The 22314-nt window shown below is 33.4% G+C and overlaps 1 protein-coding gene across 5 annotated transcripts in view; it reads right to left on the bottom strand.

Annotated features, from left to right (window-relative positions):
* The window catches only part of GRIK2 (glutamate ionotropic receptor kainate type subunit 2), a 611565-nt gene that overhangs the window by 209317 nt on the left and 379934 nt on the right, over positions 1-22314 (bottom strand). For all 5 annotated transcript variants that reach the window (XM_069487353.1, XM_069487357.1, XM_069487354.1 and 2 more), the window contains exon 9: positions 6519-6632. In XM_069487353.1, the coding sequence (XP_069343454.1) occupies positions 6519-6632 (114 nt within the window). The remainder of the gene's footprint in view (positions 1-6518; positions 6633-22314) is intronic.

Below are 22314 nucleotides of genomic sequence, written 5' to 3'. Positions count from 1 at the left end.
AAAAATTCAGATTGTGTAATTGTGTATGGTCCTATTGTGATAACATTGTTAAAAACAAGAATGTTAAAGCAAAAAGATTAAATTTCTATATAATTTGCTAGTAGTTAAGGTGAACAAAAATTCAGATTTCTCTATATATTATTTATAATAAAATAGCCTACAGCAAAATTATAGTATTGACAATAATGTTGGGAATAAAAATATAACAGCAAAATGAAAATATTTATCTTCATTATGGTAGTAATTTTAAAGTAAATTTAATGAAGGACAAAGGAAGCAAGCGTGTGTATATGTGTGTGTGTCTAGAAAATGAGGTTCTAGTCACTTACAAGGCTTTAAAAATTGAGACCCTAAGATTTTTTAAATTATACATCATTTCATATCAAAACTCACAGCTTTCTTTCTTTACTCTTTCCTTATTTATCTACCACCACCAATAGTTTTATATTTGTCTAGCTAATCTAGAAGTCTATAAGAACATGAGAAATAAAATACATTTGAAATAAAATACATTAAGCTATCAGAACAAGAATAAAGGGAAGAAATGTAGAGCTGGCACAATCTCTGAAACAGAAGAAAAAATATGGTGATAAAATGTTTGGTTGTCTTTGAGCAAGCTAGTTGCAGGAATGAGGTCAAAGGAGGTTTTAAATTTGAATCAGTCACTCCCATCTCACATGTTAACATTTAAGTAGTACTTATAAGTGTATATCTACACTATCTTCCTTAAATTATTTGATCTTATTATGTCCACAATACATGTTTGAAACAGCTTAGGAATGGTATAGAGGTGGCTAAGAATGAAAATATTTTTTCTTAGTGAAGCGCAGTGTCTGGGTTTCTAAGCCCGAATGCTATGCAATTCTCTAAGAACTACATGCTTGACAGTCCTATGACAATGGAAAGAGAAGAACCAGAGGGAAAACTTATTGCTGTGGCAGATTTCAAGCCCTAGAAAACTGCTATTGCTGATATTATGGAAGAAGCTGCAGAACCATTTAGGGGATGATCTGGTAACTTCTCTCTTTCGTGCTGTGAACTTTTCCATTGTCCTTGGAAGTTTGCTTACAGATAAGCCTTCTTTATCTGTGGACTGTGACAAAAAAAGCTTTAAAAGCTTAAGCAAGTAAGCTGGATACTGTAATTCACAACCTTCCACAGAGGGCTGAGAAAGTAAAAAATAAGACTAAGTTGTAGGTGCAAGTACATTTGTTAAATTCATTGAGCAACTGGGGAGAAAAAACCTCCTTGAGAGTAAATGCTTTTCTGAAAAAGTAACCAAATACATAGTGATTTGCACGCTAACGTGCTACTAGTCAACAAAAGAAAGAACATGTATAGTGACATTTAAATGCTGGCAATCTTTTGATGGGCAAAAATCAATTATTATACAAGAGCAGCACAGTGGGAAGCACTCAACATATTTAGACAGGAGTGAAAAAAATCTACTGAAAAGCAAGAACTCAGAGGGAAAACAGGCATTCTGTATATGAATTTAAATAAATATTCGATCACTGGGTACTCCCCCTAGCTAATGGATCCATAGCAGTAATGGCAACAGGACCAGATTAGAAACTGAAGCTATAGCACATGTTATTCTTTAAAATCTTTCTAGCTTGCTCAGAATTTGTATTGTTGTTAGCATTTTGGGCAATTAGGAATTTACATTTTAACAATCTCTATGTGATAAATGAAATCATCATAAATGAAAACATTCTAAAGTTCATATTTTTAGTTCCATTAATAATGATAAACACAAGAAGCAAGGGAATTTTAGCAACAATTGCACTTGAAATTAAAAAACAAGCGAGGCAACATGGAGAATCACCAACAATATTAAAAAGGGGGCAAGAGTAGACCTGAACTTTAGATGTAGACCTGTAGATGAAGAGCCATAAACCTCCAAACTTATGATATCATAAATCTTAATTTAAAACTAAAAATAAGTTAAACATATAAAATAAATGTTTAGTACTTCCTTAAATGAATTTACTCCAGGATATGATATAACTTGGTACTGTACCTACACGGTGTATTAGATCTAGGTCATGATGTTGAAGTGGAGTAGAAAACATTTGTAAACAATCCCAATTCTTAAGAAGAGAAAAAATGAGATAAGTTTCAATGCTATTTTGATTACCCGGGTGAATCTGAAATTATAGCTTAAAGAGGCTGAAAGAAAGCTGAGTGCTAAATTTGGAGATGACAGAAACTAGAGGCCCAACACATCCCAGCAAGAGTAGCCTAAATACTGGTCTCTGTAGAAGGGAATGTTTAGATGTTTGGGGACAGATCCATAAGGGCATCACAGTATTCTAGCACATGTGGGACTTCTGGATGGGAAACACTATTTTAGGTAAACAATTCTCAATCAAGATGCTATTTGGGTCACAAATTATAGTTGTTAGGTTTTTCCACAGTAGACCACTAGAACTTTCATTTGACAGTATCAGTTGCTCAAGTTGACTAAACAGATTGGTTGAAACCCTCCTACTCTACTTTCTAGCGCGTGTGACCATGATTGAGTTACTTAGGCAATCAAGACATCAGCTTTCCAACTTGTAAAATGGCATGAATAGTGGTATCTACTTCAAAAGGTTATTATGACAATTAAATGAATAAGTGGGTAGGGCTTTGAACTATGTCTGGCACATAATAGGTTTGCAATAAATGTCTCCTATTATTTTTTGTAATGGACCATAGTCATGCATTCAAGTTGGATGAAGCTGAGAAACTGATCAATGCACTAGCCCCAGTCATCACGGCCCTTTTTCCATATTGCAAATTTTCCAAGAACTTTACTGCTTTACTCCTTGTGTATGCCGTTCTCTCTGTCTAGAATATTCCTTGCCCTCTTCTTCACTTTGCTAAGTTTTCCTCAAACTTTGGGTCTCAGCTGCCTATTCTTCTGTTGTGAGCCCTGACATGTCCTTCAATTTTTGACCCCCGGTGAAACTCAGGAGCACCCTGAGTAAAATAAGGCATCACACCATTTACTTTTCTCTTATATCTTAATCACCAATTGTGCGTGTATGTGTGTGTGTGTGTAGTTCTCTTTATGAATGCTTGCCATTTTCTAAGTTTTATAAAGATAGAGAAGGTATGTATGTTGTTCATCAAATATAGCTTTTAGTAAAATGCCTGGTATATTGTCATCATTCAGTAGATGTTTATCAAATAAAAGAATGAATGAATAAAATTAAATGAATGAATGATTAAAATTCATGAGAGATAGAGCTGATTATGATTAGCTCTTAGACAATGCTGAATTCCAGAATACCTCACCATTTTTTCTTTTAGGATACATAATAAAAATGTTGAACAAGAAGTATCAGTGAACTTCTCTTTGTGCCTCCTTTACATGATAGAGACTTTAGAAGAAATGTCATTATTCATAACATAGCCAGAATTTCCTCTGAGATTTTCCAAGAGAGAAAAGGACAAAATAACCATAACATTAATCAAAAGAACATAACCTTTCCATGAAATATAAATGAAACATCAGTAAATTACAACAAGCGTAAGACTTACATAAATAAAGTATATCATCTCTTCAAACTGTTCTCTTGATTAAAGATACTTTGTGATCAGAGCATTCAGAAACAAATTTTATTTTTTTTGACTAAGATGTATAAAAATGAAGTGGCTTATGTTATCCTTTTAGGAAATAATAGAATCTTTTAAAACTGGTCGGTTGGCATACTCTAAAATATAAATGACCTATTTATTAAAATGTAAGTTTAGTGCATGGACCATAGTTGATCTTACATCTTAGTTACGTGAAGTGATGATCTGAAGAGTGGTTCTCAATCATGGCTATAGATCCAAATTACCTGCAGAACTTTAAAAAACGAAGATGTCCAAGACCCAAAGCCCAGAAATACTGCTTTAAATGGTATGGAGTATGTTTAGAGTAGCAGTATATTTATTAATGCTTTATGGCTGGCTCTGATATGAAGCTAAAACTAAATATCAGTTGTTTATAGATAGGTGCAAAATTATTTATGATAGAGAAAAATATCTAAATTCCTCTTATAAAATAACATTGTATAATTAAGCAAGATTGAGAAATTATATGGGTAATCTTAATCACCTTCTTTGTTTACACTAGACGATTGTAATAACCTGAGCACGTGAAAAATATTTAAATGTAGTCATTTGAAAGTTCTGTACTTCCTCTAATTTCCCACTTAATTAAATACCATTTATTTAATTTAATTTGACAAATATTTATTGAGTCCTTGCTATGCCCAGGGCACTTTTCTCTGACACTGAGAAATCAAAGAAGTATTAAATTTCATTATTGGCCTTGTGCAGCTTCATGTCAAATGGAGACACAGACATGCACAAATTTTTTCAAATTAAAAAAAGAAACAATGCATGGCAAGTGCCATGATGTAGTATTATGATACTTAAAGTGGACACCCACTCCGCACCCCCTGCCAACACACACACAACTAAATACAGAAATCAGAGTATTTCATGGAGTGAGTAGCATTTGATATGGGTCTAGAAAGATGAATAGAATTTTCACAGGGAAACGTAAAGAATTGAGCAAAGATTTGGAGCCATAAGATAAGTGATGTATCTGGGAGTTTGGCTGGATCAGGGAGAACATAGAAAGGAACGTAGGGCCCAGATTACTGAAGGTTACAGATGTTACTCGCACAGCACTCTACTCTGTGAGCATTGTAGAGGCACATATGGTGTTAAAAACAGGAGAAATGGTCAAATTGTATTCCTCCAAGGAATGCTGAGTGATGTCTGGAAAAATAATGCACACATGAAGTAAAGAATAACATAATATTCTAAATCATATGTAGAACTGATGGGTACTATAATATCTCAGAAACTGAAAGAAACATATTGCAGAGAAAGGAAATAGATCTTATACAGTTATAGTAGTGAGCTCACTGGTTATTCCAATTCAATAAAAACACAGGATTTCTGAAAGGGAATAATGGGAAATGAAGATAGAAAGGTGGGAGACAATAAGACTGTGGAAGAACTCGAACATCAATATTAAAATCTGGGGGCTGTTTAATGGCCAATATGGATTTTATAAAGATTTGTATAACAGGAAAGCAGAGAAATGACAGAATTAGATTTTTATTATTACAGTTGTTGTCATCTTGGTTCAAGCAATTACCATCTGCCTGGACCAGAATTAGATTTTTATAGTAGGGACTGGGGTGCATTTCAAAGGGGAAAGGCTGGCTACAGGCAGAAGGGATAGTTATGTGATTACTGCAATAGTCCCAGCAGAAAATAATGAGATTCAGGACATAGTGGCAGATGGAGCAGGAATAGAATGTCTTAGTGCCCTGTGAGAACATTTTGACTGAAGAACAGGGCTGGGTTGGTGGGTATGGGAGTTATCTTTGAAAAGAAAGGGAGATATACAATTAAGTTAAAGAAGGACTTGAAAGTTTGGATATGATACATAGGGAGCAAGTATTCACTGGGGTTCTTAGCAAGGGAGTAATTAAAAAATCTCATGACTTCCTTCACTGTCATTTCATGATTATCAGCTTGGTTTCCTCATGTAAAGCCTTTAACCCAAGCTATTTCATTTTGACATGCCTACAGATCTGACATTCCTTGTTGTTACTAACAGGACAAAAATATAAATTTCTCTTGTCTTGATTTGCCAATGTTGATCAAATTTAGAAATTATATAAATGCTAAATGTTTGTGGTCACTTGATCTGGACATTAATCTCACATTCTTACTGACTACCTGAGGATTCATAAGAACAGGCATTGATAAGACTATTTCCGTAGGTAGAAAGTACTGACTAAATAATATAAGAGCTTTTTGTTTATCCTAAAATTAAAACTCCCTTTTGCAAATGGCATTGTAAGCATAAGTGAACATTACTGTGTAATCTAATTAAAACATATAATTACAAGAGGGGTAAAAATATCTAGCTCCCAAGTATTAATTTAATTCTGTTGATGGTGAAAATATTTCTGGCTTAAAAAAGCATTTGCCATTTGATTTTATTAGGGAGATTAGTAAAGTAAGAGTGATTTTCCAAGATGAAAGCAATGAAATTGAAAGCAAGGTTAAAATATAATTATGATGGAAAAAATTCTGAAAAATAAATGTCATGTCCCCCCCCCGAACCCTGCACTGAACATATTTTCAGGAAATGAAAGCAGAATCAAAGTTCATGTTTGGCTCCTTTCCTAACTATATTTATATAGCTGCATGTCCATGACATTGACAATTCTTCAATAGTAACTAATTTTGTAGGAATGAAAAGATTTCCAGTAATACATGAAGCCGTATTATTAATCAACATAAATAGCCCAAACATTAATATAATTTACATCATTAAAGACTAACAAAACTGTGACTGAATTAACATTGACTCATCTGTTATACAGTAATTGCTAAGTAACTGTAAAATACATTACATTCTGTTCATTACTGTTCCAATTATAATGTCCTTTTCTTTCAACTTCCATGTTTATCTACATTTATCTAAAATTAATGGAAAAACAAATACTTACCAAAATGGTGGTAACAATCAAAGAACGATTGGATAAGGAATCTGTGATGTTTGCTGGTTTTCCCTTTTGACTTTCTGTCATGTTCAGGCCACTGGCTGGATCCCAAGTTCCAATCTATAAAATAGCATATGTACTTTGTAAATTGTCCATCAGGCACCTGGGAGAAAGTACTGCAAGAGAAAGTTAAGACTGCTAACACTTATTATTCACCTCTGCTGCATTATCTGTCGTTAAAGTAAAGGCGGCTTGTTTTAAGCATGATTCACTGCTCTGTGAAGTGTGTCCAGTGAAGTGTAACATTAAAGAACAGAATGATCCACTGCATTTCTACAGTCAGTGCGGGAGCTTAATTTTCCATTCAAGCTTTCATTCACCAAGATAAACCACATTTGATGATACCTTGATAGCTGGCTAGAAACTCATTAATAGGGCATATCTTTTTCAGTAATGGATCTATCTCATCCTCTCATTATAAAGATAACATGCCATTATTATACGAACAAAGCTAAAGAAAGAGCAAAACCTGTGGATCCAGGATAAATTAACAGGTAAAAGGCTTAAGGGAGGCATTGACTAGTATTCTGCATAACCCCCAGTAGGCTAAAACCATACCCAAGTTATCTTTGGGGCATTTAAAAACACACCTTTGCACTGTTTGAAATACTCCAAAGAAAGGAGATGACAGCACAGTCTCATCTAGATAATCCATTCCAATACTTCCTCCTGTATTCCGTTTAATATGAATTTTAATTTAACTAATACTTTCTGATAGGTTAGGTCATGTACTCTCAGTGTTTAGCACTTTATGCCCACTGAACACAGCCTATGAGATGATGCAGACAAACCTCTGAAAGACATTTATAAGCACAGGATACCACAAAATGCATAGATTGGGTGGTTTATTGGCACCTACATCATTGCACTGTTATATAACAATGGTCACCCTTAAAGGACAACAGAGGAAAAAGGAGATGTGGAATCAGTAGTTCTTTTTTTCTCACCTTCTCAAACCTGGGAGTCAACAATAATGAAATTTGTCTTCCATACTCCCCTAGCCAATTATCCAATTTATTTTTTCTCAAAGGAAAGGAAAATTATTAATTTACCTTTAAAATAAACCTTTGTATGTAAATTAAATTATTTTTAAAATGACATTGATTTAGCAGGTACTATTTACTCTGTTCTACCTAAACACGTAAACAAGGGTCTCATCAGCATAACCTTGTTTATATAAACTTTAAGATCTTTTTATTTTCTGTATATTACACCATATCCACTCTTTTGACCGCTTTTTCATTTGCATGGCTTTTCCAGTAACCTCTTAAGACATTTATTTCTTTTTATTTAAAGAAGTATAATCATAGAAATATTAGTAATTTCTGTTGTGCATAAGAAGAATAGATATGTCATTCTACTAGTTATACTGTATATAAGTGCACACTCTAGTATATTTTTTAAGAATCCATTTAACTAGACAAGAGATTCAATATTAATGTCCTTTTAAGTGATGCCTAAAAAAAAAAAAAAAACTCGTACCATATTTGCTGAAATTGAGTTAATTTTCCTCCTACCATTATCACTGATGTTTGTGTCAATAAAGAAAAAACTCAAATAATTCAGTAGGCGAAAAAAAGATTTGACTTGGTATTCTTTCAAACTAAATTATCTACTGGCCAATTAAATTTCTTTTTATTTGAATATGATTACAAGGTGTCATAAAGACAGAGTCTAATTCTAATTCAGGGTCAATAATAAAAGGCTTCAGAGGCCAGGCAGGTAAAATCAATGTATGAAGTGACAGGGTATTAGCCAGTAGTAAGAATTGCCTTGCAAGGGTGTATGGTTTTTATGGGCCCAGCACTCTTCTGCTACAGGACTCTGCTATCTAAGGGTATATGTTTTTAAATTACAAAATTTCAAGGCAGAGTAGCAAGTAGGGGCCACAGTCCCAACCCTGCTCTTCTGACAGAGCTGTGTGCCTTGGGGTTGCATGTTCTCAGAGCAGGTGATTTTTTCAAGTTTCCAGCAAGGCATCATCAGGGCTACTAGAGGCCCTGTTGGGAACCTGGATGGGGAGGAACAGGGGAATGTCAAGACTAGAATGCCTGCTGACCTGCTTAAAGTGTTTCAAATTCAAAATTATTAAAAAACAAGACACACCTGCAGATTGTATTTTGCAGTGATTGCCACTTTTCTAATCCTGGTCTATAATTAATACTTATCACACATTTGTTCCCTTGGATTATATTTCCTTTCTTTTTTCACCATTGGCCAAAGAGTTAGGTTGTACAGACGTGTAATGCTACCAGTTAAAGCATTGGCAAACATCATTCGCCCACTGTTGTCTGCTTAATGATACCATCAAGCTTGATCAATAAGTTTTCAACTTTTTAAGTAAGTAACTAATCCAAAATATTTTCCATTTTATTTAATGCCACCTTCCATGACTACTTTTATACAAAATAATTTAGCTAAGCATTCACTCATTTTATCATCTCAACATTCTTATCTCGTTTCATTCATAGTTACTTTTCTAGTACTATTTGGAATTCTGACACTAATGCATACTATATGAATCTGTAATTTCCTATAATCACAAGTATTAGTTATCCTCTTTTGCAAATCTCAGATTTATTAGTATAATATCATTTCAGAAATTTCATTGCCTTTAAAATTTTAATTTAAATAGAACTTTGTATATTCCTAAATTGTAGGATTCCTAGATTGTAGACTGTATGATTCAAAACTTTCTTCCATTGAGGAAATTGTCACCAGGTTTTTGTTGTATTTTGTTTTGTTTTGTTTTAATGGCAAAAACCATGGACTAAGTGAAAACAATCTCTTTTGTTCCTGTTTTCGGAATGATGATTTAATTATATGATTTAATCAAGTATTTTAAATACTTTTTTTTCAGTTCCTAAATGATATTAATATATCTAAGCACTGTTGACCTTACAGAATTGTTTTATGTACTGTGACTCTACATCTTTGTTTGCCTTGTCTTCATGGTGTAAATATTCATAATACTCTCTTATAAAAAAAAGTCATACTTTGGATAATAAATTGTAAGGACATTCTAAGATTAAATTAGATATGAAATATGAAAGTTCTTCAAAAGCCATAAAAACTACAGAAAATTAAAGCTTTGTTCACTTTTATTTTATTTTATGCTCTCATTGGCTCTTAAATTTGCTCTTCTGGTCATACAAAAGAATGCATGTTTGTTGTCATCAAATTATAAAATACATAATCAATTTAAACTTTGAACCTATGCATATACACAGAGTCAATCATAGTTAATATTTCAATGCACTTCCTTCCAATCTTTTATCTTTCCATATATATTCCTTGCATAGTTTCCATAATAGCCCTATTAATGTCACAGCTTCTGGAAGGGGTATTAGACTCCCTGGATCTTATTACATGTTCACCACTTACCATCAGGTGACTTGGGCACATTACCTCTCTGTGCCTCAATTTCCTCATCTGTAAGTGGGAAATATTACCCACTTCATAGAGCTATTGTGAGGATTAAATGAAAAAGAATTCAACATAATGTGTTTGTAAGTATGCTATAATCATTATGAGAGTTATGAAATATACACTATTGTGAGCATTTTCTCCTGCCATTAAAAATTAGTCAAATCCATAATTTTAATGGCTATGTAAAATGAACATATTATGATTTAACTATCATTTTTACAAGGCCTTAGTAAACACATTTATTTATAAATATTTGCCCATGCATTTCATTATTTCACAGACTCCTAGAATTAGAATTATTTTTTTTATTTCGTTATTTTATTTTTTGTAGCCAGAGTTAAATTGAGATGGACTTAGAATTACTGATTTCAAATAATATGAGTTGTTAAGATTGTTACTACATGTTGCCAGATAGCTTTTCAAAATTATTGTTCTATTTGTTATCTTCTTCCTTATAGTTTATAGTAGCTGCCATAAGACAACTGCCTAACAATTAATCTTTTATTTTTAATAATTTGAATTACATAATTGGATAATATCATAGAGGTTTATGACTACGATGTCTTTATTTCTAGATGGTAGTTTTATTGATATAAAATAACTGTTTTATTCCAATTAATTCTTTTCACCTAAACTTCCAGTATATATGATCAATCACACTTACTGTGCTTCCATAATTTGCTTATTTGCATTTGTTGAAATCATATCTACATTTTCACTTTCAATATATTTCTTATTTTATGGGTTTCCCTATAAGCCGTTCATAGATTTTTTTTAATGTTCTAACATTTTTCCCACTGAATTTTATATTTAGCCTTGGTCTTTTCATAGTATTTGGTCTTCACTATTTCTTTTCTAATCCTGGGGTTTTGGTAGTTTTTCCTGTGGTAATTTGAGAGATAAGGTACATTTAAGTCTACTAATGGATATTGTCAATTTGTGTTTAAACTTTTACTGTCACATTCTAAAACCAATATTGAACCATAAAAATTGAAATGATATCTACTCCCTGAAAATTCTCTATGCTTTGATCCATTCTGCTACCACACACACAGATGAATAGTTTTAGTTCATTGAATATGGGGTTGTGAACACTGCCTCTCTGTTTATTTTGCTTTGTATTAATATAGCATGGATCATCTCTCCTCAAGGAAAAAAATTATAACTTTTGATATAATTTTTAAAATGATTATTCAAAACTATCTCTGTGTATGCTTAACTGCATTTGTTGTTTACTAGGATATTTAGTCACAGTTTCCTCTTTATTATTTGCTTTTCACTTATCATAGTTCTTATACAAGACTATAAAAGATAACTATGTGACATACTTTTATCTGTTTGCAGATTTGAAGATATTTTTGTTGCCTTTTTATATAAAGAAATCTTAGCTAAATAAAGACATACTAGTCACAGTCTTCTTCCTTCAGAACTGTCTTATTTTTTTTTCCAATATTAATGTTGCTGAAAAAGACTGAGAGCAGCCTCCATGTATTTCTCTGTGGGTAAATATTTTTTCTTAGAATTATCTATTTGGAAGTTTTAAAACTCAATCAGAATATATATTTATATGTTGATATACATATGTTTATATATGTACATGTAGATACATGTTGTATGCATGTACCTGTATATACAGCATATATGTGTATATGCATATATATATATGTTATGTATGTATAAGTGTGTGTATGTACACATATATACACACATACATGGAGAAAGAGAATGGTTCGTTTTTATTAAATTTGTGAGAAATATAATGCATTTCTTCATTTTCTGATTGTAGATGCTGCTGCATCTTATAGTTTTCCTGACTCATTTGTGTCATAATGTCTTCTATAGCTGTATTTCATACTTTTCATATAAAGAGTATATGTGAAATACATTTTCTCCTTTTGCTACCTTATGTGTGTATCTTGCTTCAAAACATGGGCAAAGCGATTTCTCCCTTGTGCACCAATGGATGGCCTCTCACTGTGCTTCCATATAGAAGCACTTAGGTGTGATTTCACTATAGTAAGTGTCACCTTGCATGTTAATTGTTTTCTTATCTCTCTCTAGTTAAAACGTGAATCCCTTATGGGTAGAGACCTTTGCTTACTCATCTTAAAGCCTTTGAATATAGGAAATCCTAGGGGCTTTATATGTGACATCTCTGAATGTATTGGTCATATGATGAAATAAATATGTTATTTTCCTCATCTCAGAAATGCCACTTATGTATTGTTTTGAGTTAAAATTATATTTTATTTTTACTTATCTTACCCTCCTGTTTTAGACTCTAAGTGCCTTGAGGGAAGGAAACATTTCACCAATTTTGAATTATATAATATGAACATATGTGTCTATTCTTTTACATTCACATATTTTGTTTTTTATGTTTTGTTCTTCATGTGTTATTCTGAATGCTTTGATCAAGCTCTATCTCAATATCACATTTAATCTGTGAGAGTACTATGCCACATTACTGTGCATTTTGAACTTTTTCTGGCTATATTTTATATGGTTTTTATATTTTATAAGTATTTTATACTTTATTTTATTTCTCAGGAATGTTTAAATTCTTCATATAATTTTATTTGGTAACTATATTTTCTCTTTCGTTTCTTTGTTATATTTTTTTCTGGATAGAAATAAAACACTGGTTTTACAATAATTTTAAAATTATTTACTTATTCATTTCTTTGTTTTATTTATTTGCTTATTTTTGTTGACAGTTTTCTCAGTATAAACTTCCTTTGTTTTACAACTGATGTTACTACTTTATGTCCAAAGAATATTTCTGCTTCCTCCCTTGAGATAATTGTTTATCTCTGTAATTAGCATCTTATCATTTCTTCTAAAGGTGTATGTTAGCTCAGTTTTGTGTAAGTACACTCAGTGGGACATGTTTCTTATTTTCTGTGGAACTTGCAGTAATAATCTGTTTGACAAATATGCCAGAAACCTTTTCAAGTATGAACAAAGTAAACATTCCCAGCTAGGTTTAAAAATATTAGTTCTAAATGAAGTCAAGCTTATTTAAAGTTAAGAAATAATTTAAATTCACTAAAAAATAGTTATCACACTGCAATGGAATCTATCAAAATTCTCTTTACACTGTTTTATTGACATTTATTAACAAAATATCCACAGGATATTGGTGGATGGGGAAAAAAGCAATACAGTCTTCCATTATAAAACAGTGTAAGAAAGAAAAGGAAAAAAAGTTATTTGGTTATACATTGTTTTGACTTAATATCAAGAAAATATAATATATTGGTCTGAAATAAAGATCATGAGTGGTACTTCTCCAAAAAAGGCCTGTATGATGATAATGAGAAGCCACACTGTGCATTATGTTTCAAACAGTCTTAGCACAATGTGAAGTCTCCATCATAGTAGAACTTTGCTTTAAAAAAAACTCTTTCCAGTAATGAGTTGCCCCCAACCAAATGACCCATAAAGTATAGTTTTCCTTGAAGTATATTGACTATATTCCTCTTAGAAGAAATGGCATGCCTGATAATACTGTTTGAGGGAACTGGGAAAGCACAAGGAATAATTTACATTAAGTGCTGATTTATATTTGGGAGATGATTTCCTTCAATAGACTGAATATACGCTAGTGGACTATTTATTTCTCTATTAATTCACATACTCATTCTTATGGGATAATTTGCAAACCCAGGTTTCTGAAGCCAATATGGTGTATGAATAGGGACTGCAGAGATTCTTCTCAACAGAGTAGTTTTCTTGTTACTGTTAATGAGAAATTAGAGACTTGTGTTTTCCTCACTTACTGTACCCCTGTAAATGTTGAATATTTAAATAAAAAGTAGAGAAAGTTACTTGCATTACTGTCTAATAACCCTTGAGATCAAAATTTAATAATTGTTTACTTCCATTGGACTATGTGTTAAAAAGAGAGAGAACTTAAGCATTGGCACCTGATCTCTTAAAAGCAAACAAGAAATATTTTATAGCAACACCTACGTGCTGTCTGTTAGTGAGAACTAAGTCCAGAGCAATTGTCTAAAAACTGCATGACCTTCGTACATAAGTTAATTGGTCTACAAGGACAATACAAAGAACACCTCAGAGATCGGTTCCTGAAACTGTCTGCCACTTCTACAGGGTCTGGGATTTCACCATTTGAGAACCATAGTGCTACTATGAGCACAACAAATCAGTAAATATATAATCATCACATTGGAAAGGAATGAGCAAATACTGATTTTGCACAGTTAGGACTTTTATTTTTGTCTAGGGCAAATTTAACACTAAACATAATTAAAGAGTTAAGAGACAGGTGGTCCTTTTGATTCTTTTAATAAAACTTGAATCAATGAATTAAATGTTCTCAAATGTAACAATGTGATAACATTCAGTTAATGGCCGTTTTCCTGCAGCTAAAAATATAGTTGAGATTTAATTTGATTTGAAAACAAATTAACCTGTTATAATTGTTTTGTATACATATTTTAATTCAAATTTGGTAGTTAAAGAAAAAAAGCCAATATGTATTATTATCTGATGAACCAAACTAAGAAATTTGGGGGCCTAAAACAGGAAACGGCATGTCCTTAAATAAGGCAATCTTATTGATTTCTAAACCTAAACATCATCCATACATAGTTTCCTTAAATATTTTACCATCCTGAAAGTTTAAATTTATCAAGGAAAATAATAACTATAAACACAATGACACATAAAAATGTCAGTATAGTTCTGAGACAGGGCTTTATAATGAAATCTATATAAGAGTTACACAAATTAAATAGTTAACATTTCCAAAGACAGACAATAGGCTTGGATCTTGCCAGGTATTTTTGCTTTTTGAGAAGCAAATAACACATTCTTGCTAACTTAAAAGTTACCAGTTAACACCACCATTAGCATGGCTTTCCTGCAAGGATGCAAAAGAAATCTCAGTTTCTGGGAAAGTCAAGGGTAGTTGCTGTCATGGGGACGGGATATATATATCAAATGCCATCAGCAAGAGTAAGATAAAAACTGCTGTGCCTCAGGTATCTAGAAATCTATCAACAAAATAGCTCTCACCTATCTATGGCAGATTTTCAGATTTAGATAAATTTTGAAGATTGTAAATTACATTCAGACACCTTTCTCATAGGGAGTTAATAAGAACAGGATTTTACAAGCAAGAGAAAGGTCAATAGTAAAGATTTCTATAGAATTACCACTTTTTCTTAAAGATAGATACTCTGCAAAAATTCTTCAAAAAGCACTTTGAAACATGTTCTGATTTTGGTGACTGTAAACTCTGGCAGACAGAATTTCACTACCAATTCTCCCCCTCTTCATATATTATCAAATTATTTGAGTTGTCAGCAAGAAACCTATGGATCACTAATATTAGTTTCTGTACTGGTGGTACAAATGCAAGCACTGAATATTCAAAAAGCTAAAGTGTTAAAAGTTGAAATGAAGGTTCACTTGAGTGACAAATTTAAACTTTGTAAAGGTTTTAAATATGGACTATATTGCTTTATATTATTTATATCATTTATATTTTTAATATTTATATTACTTATAAATATATAAATATATTACATCATATATAAATAATTTATAAATTATTAACTTTATAAAAATTGACAAACACATTTCATAAGACATCTTTTTGTATTTTTCTTTTTCAAGAATTTCCCTAAGGATACACAAGTTAGAAACTGATTTTATTAAAAAAACATGCTGAGGCAAACACTTTGTGTGATTTTTCACAGTCCTAAACACTTTCAGGCCCCTCAACACTATCTCTGGCCAGTGAAATTTATTGGTTTTATCCTTAATATTTTTTCAAAGTTAATACATTAATACATAAAGCCACTTTTAATAAGGATTTATTAGATCCTTTCCATTGAGGGGATAGGAAATTCTATTCTTCAATGTCTATTTTAATATAAATATCACACTGAAGAGAGTACCTGCCAAATAACCAGAACAAATAGCAAACTTTGATGCTAGAGAAAGGATGGGAGAGATTCAAAAGAATAATTTTAGTTTACACCTCTACTTAGAAGCAAATATTCTGTAGTATAATAAACATTTATTTGAGTAACCAAGAAGGTGTAATAGTCAGAGACTGATTTTTTTTACCCTTGAAAAACACATGAAGTACATTGTGGTCACACAGACAATTCAATCATGTGTTAAGATTAAGGGATTTTTATTATTGCATTATAGCTTCTTACAAGAAATTCTCTTCTAGATTTAGGTGGCTATTTTCCAAAAAAAAAAAAAAATGGCCTCTAGGTAGCTCATCTTGCAATGGAAATGCATGATTATCATGTAGTGTTATCAACTCACTCCAAACCTATTTTGTGTGAAACCCTTCCAACTCTTTTTTGCTGAAAACTGAGTCCTTTTGAAGTTATATGCTAAGAACCTTCTGAATATTTCTGTAACATCTTATGCCATTAGTCATGTGCTTTTATCCATCTGAAGCTGGTATTTCCTAAGCACATAGCTAAACTTCAGAGAACCAAGTAAGGTTAAACCATTTCCAATGATAAATTACATCCTGGTTACGTATTCTAAAAAACAAAAGTAAACCACCACCAAAAAGCCAAACCAAAACAAAACAAAAAAAGAACCTCTCATTTTTTTGTCAGTTATAAATATATTTTGATATTTCCTTATAAGTCAAGTTTTCTTAACTCAATTATTTTTGCAATTTTTCTTCTCTCTCTACATGACTTCAGTAATTCCATTGACAGAGTATGCAATTGGACAGTGGGCAGACCATGTATGACAAAGGAATTTTGACTCAGAATTTCTGGAACAAGCATTTCAGGAAGCCAAACCACAACCTCTGTAGCAATCTGACCCAAACAATCAGGATTCATTCTATAACTGCCAGTGTCCCTATTTTTAACCACCCTTCCAACTCAGGATCGACCAGAGAAAGTCAAATATGCCCCCCAAACGCATCACCCAAGGTGTCTGCTTCTAATTAGCCCACTTCCAGTTTCCTCATACCAACAATCTCCAATCAGAGCACACCTGAGGACTTCCTTTTTTCCAGTACAAAGCTTTTCCACACCCTGCCTGCCTTTGAATTTCTGCTTAATGCAAGTGTTGGTGGTTGGCTCCTATAGTAAGCTCCGAATAATAACTTCTGTTTGTCCTCGTTTGGGTGGGCTTTGTTTATTTTTATACTATAACCTTATTTTAAGAAAAAGGAAGAAAATTTATAACTAGAATAATGATTTTTACTCTTCGATGTAATATTGGAGGGTTTTAAATTGTGCCATGAAAGGGGCCAGATCTGAGATTGGTGCAACATGCATTTTTGTAAGTTCAGACTTCAGTGTTACCTTCTCCTGCACTCTAAAATCCTTTACCCGCTTGAAACTCTGACCCCCAACGCCAGCCCTCTGACTCCTTGACTATTGACTTTCTCTGTTTCCACTTTGGAGGTATGGAGCAAAGCTGGAAAAGCTAGTAAACTATGCTACCAGAAAATAACCCTGCATCAGACACTTGAGTAAGCATTCTTATGATTCTGATCATGATCCTTCATTCATTTCAATAGTCAACATGAAACTATGCTTTATAAATTAATAAAGAGTCACAAGGTGGGAACTATGATAGAGGAGATATATATATATATATAATCAGCCATTGTTGCCTAGCTTGCTTTCCTATAATTGCTTACTACTCAGGAGTCATATAGCTGATGATCATAAAGATTCTTAGCTTTCTTCATTGCTCCCATAAATAACATCACCCTTGTGAAAACTAAGGCTAGTTTTTGAAATGTCTTCCAGGCCCTGCATTCTAGTGGAACAGCTGACCCACCCAGACCAGTGAGGGACCCATACCAAGGAACTGACTCAACCAGGTATTGTGAACTCCATCCAAGGACCAACTTAGCGAAGAAGATAATTTATACACACCTACCTATGGTTCTGCCCCAAACCCAGCCAATCAGCAGGCCCACTTGCCTAGCCTTTTGCCCACCAAACTATCTTTAAAAAAGCCTTTCTCTCAAATTTTCAGGGAAATGGATTTGTGAACTTCCTTCCATCTCCTTACAAGTTTCCTGCAATATTAAATTCTTTCTCTGCTGTAAACCCTTGTCTCAGTATACTGGCTTCCTCTTGAGCAGAAGGCAATGAACCTGGTTGGACTGTAACAAATATATATTTCTTGAAGATATACTTTGTGCCAAACACTTTGCAAGGTCTTAATATGTAGTAATAAGAAAGGGGGCATATTTTTTCTACCTAATAGGGCTTGTATTCTGGCTAGAAAAATAATCCTTTTGAAAAAGTTCACATAAATATATAATTATGCATTTTGATAAGGGCCAGGAATAAAAAAAAAGCACAGAGCACTATGAGAAACATATTTAATTAAAGTCTTAGGAGAGACCTTTCTAAGAAAGTAATATTTAAGAAGAGATTCCCCAGGATGAGTAAAAGTTCACCAGGCAACAGAATTAGGAATGGATATTCCATGCTGGGAAAACTGTTTCTATTACTATTTGTCAAAGTAATAGAAAACTTTGTTTCTGTGAGGAAATGAGAGCAAACCTGTGTAGGTGGGAGCATAGAAAATACCTGAGAGAGTGATGAGAGGGGGCCAGCGCTTTGCAAGTCATGTTTGGATTTTACTTAAAATACAAAGGGAATCTATGGAAAGGTTTAAACAGAGGAATGACGTGGATCAATTTTCTTTTAAAAACAGGTCTGGGCCGGGCGCGGTGGCTCACGCCTGTAATCCTAGTCCTTTGGGAGGCCGAGGTGGGTGTATTGCTCGAGGTCAGGAGTTCGAGACCAGCCTGAGCAAGAGTGAGACCCCGTCTCTACTAAAAATATAAAGAAATTAGCTAGCCAACTGAAAATATATGGAAAAAATTAGCCGGACATGGTGGCGCATGCCTGTAGTCCCAGCTACTCGGGAGGCTGAGACCGTAGGATCGCTTGAGCCCAGGAGTTTGAGGTTGCTGTGAGCTAGGCTGACGGCATGGCACTCACTCTAGCCCGGGGAACAAAGCGAAACTCTGTCTCAAAAAAAAAAAAAAAAAAAAAAAAAGAATATCATCTTTAAACTGACCAAAAGAATTCAAGCTAGTAAAACTACTTATTCTGATTTTCTTTTTCCTGCTCTTGAGCACTCAATACCAGGCTCTTAAACATGAAAATTGACACCTACTGTCTTTTACCCTTATTCCGCTCCTCTGCCCCAGGAAGGCACTACAGTGGCCCCAGAGAGCTTGTTTGAACAGATGTGGCTGGCTGTGTATGCAGTATTGCTGATCCTTTTTAGACTACCGCTAATGGGGCTGGATTCCAAACAAGGGCTCTGTCAGGATAGAGTGGAAAGGATTTGTTTTGCTCTGTGAGAACTATCTCTGTGGAAATGATGACCATAGCAGCATCACAACTCCGAGCTAGGACCCCTGAACATGGCCCCTTTTCTCTGTTCATCAGACTCATACTTGTTTCTTCCTAGTTTACCTGCTCCACAGTTGTAAACATCAGGAGTGTGGACTTTCTTCTTATTAGCTGTTTTAATTCTTAAGGTTCATGTTTCAGAAAATGTTTTAAAATCTATCATTTAATGACATAAAAATAAGAAACTTTTATTTTTATCACTTACTACTGCCCAATCTTATATTCTAATTTTATGAACGTATGTATTATTGGCAGATTTCCTCCACTAGAGTATAACTTTCATGAGGACATAAAATAGATGTTCATTCCACATTTGGTAGAGGATTTAAGAAATTAATGCAGTGTGCTGGTCAAAGATCACCAAGACAGAATGAGAAAAAAACAATAGGCATGAGAAGGATAAAGTTAGTGTTTTATATGTTTTCTTTGTTCATTTTTCCCATCTATTCATGTGAAACAGAATTGTTAAATGTTAACAATTAAAATTTCTATCCTCTGTCCCTATCAAGATGTTATTTCCAGGTTCTTTTAGAGGCCACCTTATTATTACTTCAGACTGCACAAGAAGGAAGCCCTTTGCACTCCATATTTTTAGAGATGAAGACTTTGGCACAGAGAATTGGGGTGGAAGGATGAAGTTCATCACTTAATTGTGATGGAAGTGGAATCGGAATTCAAGCCTCCTGGATCACTGTCTATTGGCCTTTCTAAACTGTGAAGGATATCAAGGTAGGGACTTTGTCATTTTCATCTATGGGCTGGCAACTATACTTTTCAGGGAAAAAAAGTAAAGTTATCAAAACTAGTCTTAATGAAACAGATACTGCTGTTGCCCCCATGACTCAGTTGAGGACATTGTGTTCTAGAGGGATTAAGAAACTTGTCCATAAATAGTAAATGGCAAAGTGAGAATTTGAGCCCAATTCTCTATCTGAATCTAGACCTTGAGCTCTTAACCATTCTACTGAATTAAAATACGAGGACCTTTTGCTACTTAGCAGCATTTTAACACTATTAAGTCAAAATCAAATCTGCCAAAATGGCATTTCCAATTATTCTTAAGATCTGACTAAATTTATTTCTATCTTTAGGCTGGTGACTTCATGTACTAATCTTTAAGGACATTGAAAACATTTGATGTGAACTCTTTTTGTTCCCTTTCTCTGTAACTTACCTTCACCCACTCTCAGTACCTTTTCTGTCTTGTCAAAGGAAGTTTTGTACTAATTTCTTTCTAATATTAATTCTCCAACTTGTTCATTTCTTTTCCAGTCTTTGGTTTGTATCTTTATCATTGGTATCTCTCCCTTTCATTACCAGGCTCCTCCATTTCTACTTAAAAACATAATCCCAATGCTCTGCTAGTCCTTGAACTAACAACATTGCTGAAGGTTCAGTTAATGCCTCCTGTCACTGTTTATTCATCTCCACTTTCACTTAGCATAGTTTCAAATTCATGGCTCCCTGTTAAAATTATTCCAAACTATAATATTTTCCCAAGCAACCTCCAGGCTATTCTGTCTTTGAACTTATGTAGCTTAATAATATATTGCAAATATCTTGACAAGGCATTCATTTTATGACTCAAATGTAGCACTTCAACTCTATCATCTCCCACTTCTACTCTGTGTGTATGTGTGTGTGTGTACTAATCAAATTAAACCCTATCTATGTCTTTCCCCATATTGTTACCTCTTTCTCAAATGATTCAATCTCTGTCAATAAATAATTCCCCATTTTTCAAAGGCTAATTCTAAGAAATCCATCTACTGCATCTACTGTGACTCTTTACTAATTATATCTTTGTTTTTTGCCTTTCTTTTTTAAAAATCTATTTTATTTCATAGTATTAAGGTACAAACATTTTGGTTACACACATTGCTTTTTTACAGTTTCAGTCAAAATTATAAGTGTGTCCATCACCCAGACAGTGTGCATTGTGCCCATTAGGTGTGAATTTACCCATCCCATTTTCCCTCCTCCCACCTGCTTGATTTCCAATGAGTTTTATTTCCATATGTGCACATGAGTGTTATTTGATTAGTTCCAATTTAATAGTGAGTACACGTGGTGTTTGTTTTTCCATTCTTGTGATATTTCACTTAGAAGAATGGTGTCCAGTTCCATCCAGGTTAATTGCCCATCAATACATGAGCGGATTAATGAAATGTGGTATATGTATACCATGGAGTACTACTCAGACATAATTATATCTTTTATCAGAAATATTTTCATTGCTCTTTTGAAGGCTTGAAACAGACAGCTTTGGATTGCATTTATTCACAAATAAGTATTAACTGATCACCCTATATGAAAAGCCTCTTAAGGCTAAGGATAGTATGTAATTAATTTAGCAAAACAAATTTTCAGATTTCAGAAGAGAATTCAAAATACTTATGGAATTTCAGGGCAACATGCATAATTCATACTGTTTTACCTTGCTTAGCAGTATGGTAGGTTATGATATATATTTGATAACCATTATATTTAGGTTTGGTGTTTTTTTTTTTTTTTTTTTTTGGTTTGTTTTGTTTTTTGAGACAAGATCTTGCTCTGTTGCCCAGGCTAGAATGCAATGGTGTGATCATAGTTCATTGCAACCTTGAACTCCTGGCCATGACCATGCCCAGCTAAATCTTTTTTTTATTGTTATTCTTTGTAGACGTTGGGTCTCAGAGTGGTGCCCAGGCTGATCTCAAACTCCTGGCCTCAAGTGATCCTCCTGCTTTGGCTTCCGAAAGTACTAGGATTACAGGCATGAGACACTGTACCCAGCCAATTCAGGTCTTTCTATAAGCCACATTAGAGCATAGAGAAAACTTCTGACATGTTTTCTTTATTCTGAATACAAAACAGGACTGGATCTATGGTTATATGAAGAGCATCACTACATTTATGCAAGGTGT

The sequence above is a fragment of the Eulemur rufifrons genome, chromosome 15, assembly GCF_041146395.1.
Source record: "Eulemur rufifrons isolate Redbay chromosome 15, OSU_ERuf_1, whole genome shotgun sequence".
NCBI classification, from domain to species: Eukaryota; Metazoa; Chordata; class Mammalia; order Primates; family Lemuridae; genus Eulemur; species Eulemur rufifrons.
Note: the sequence above shows the minus strand (reverse complement) of the source record. Positions and strands in the feature narration are given on the sequence as shown.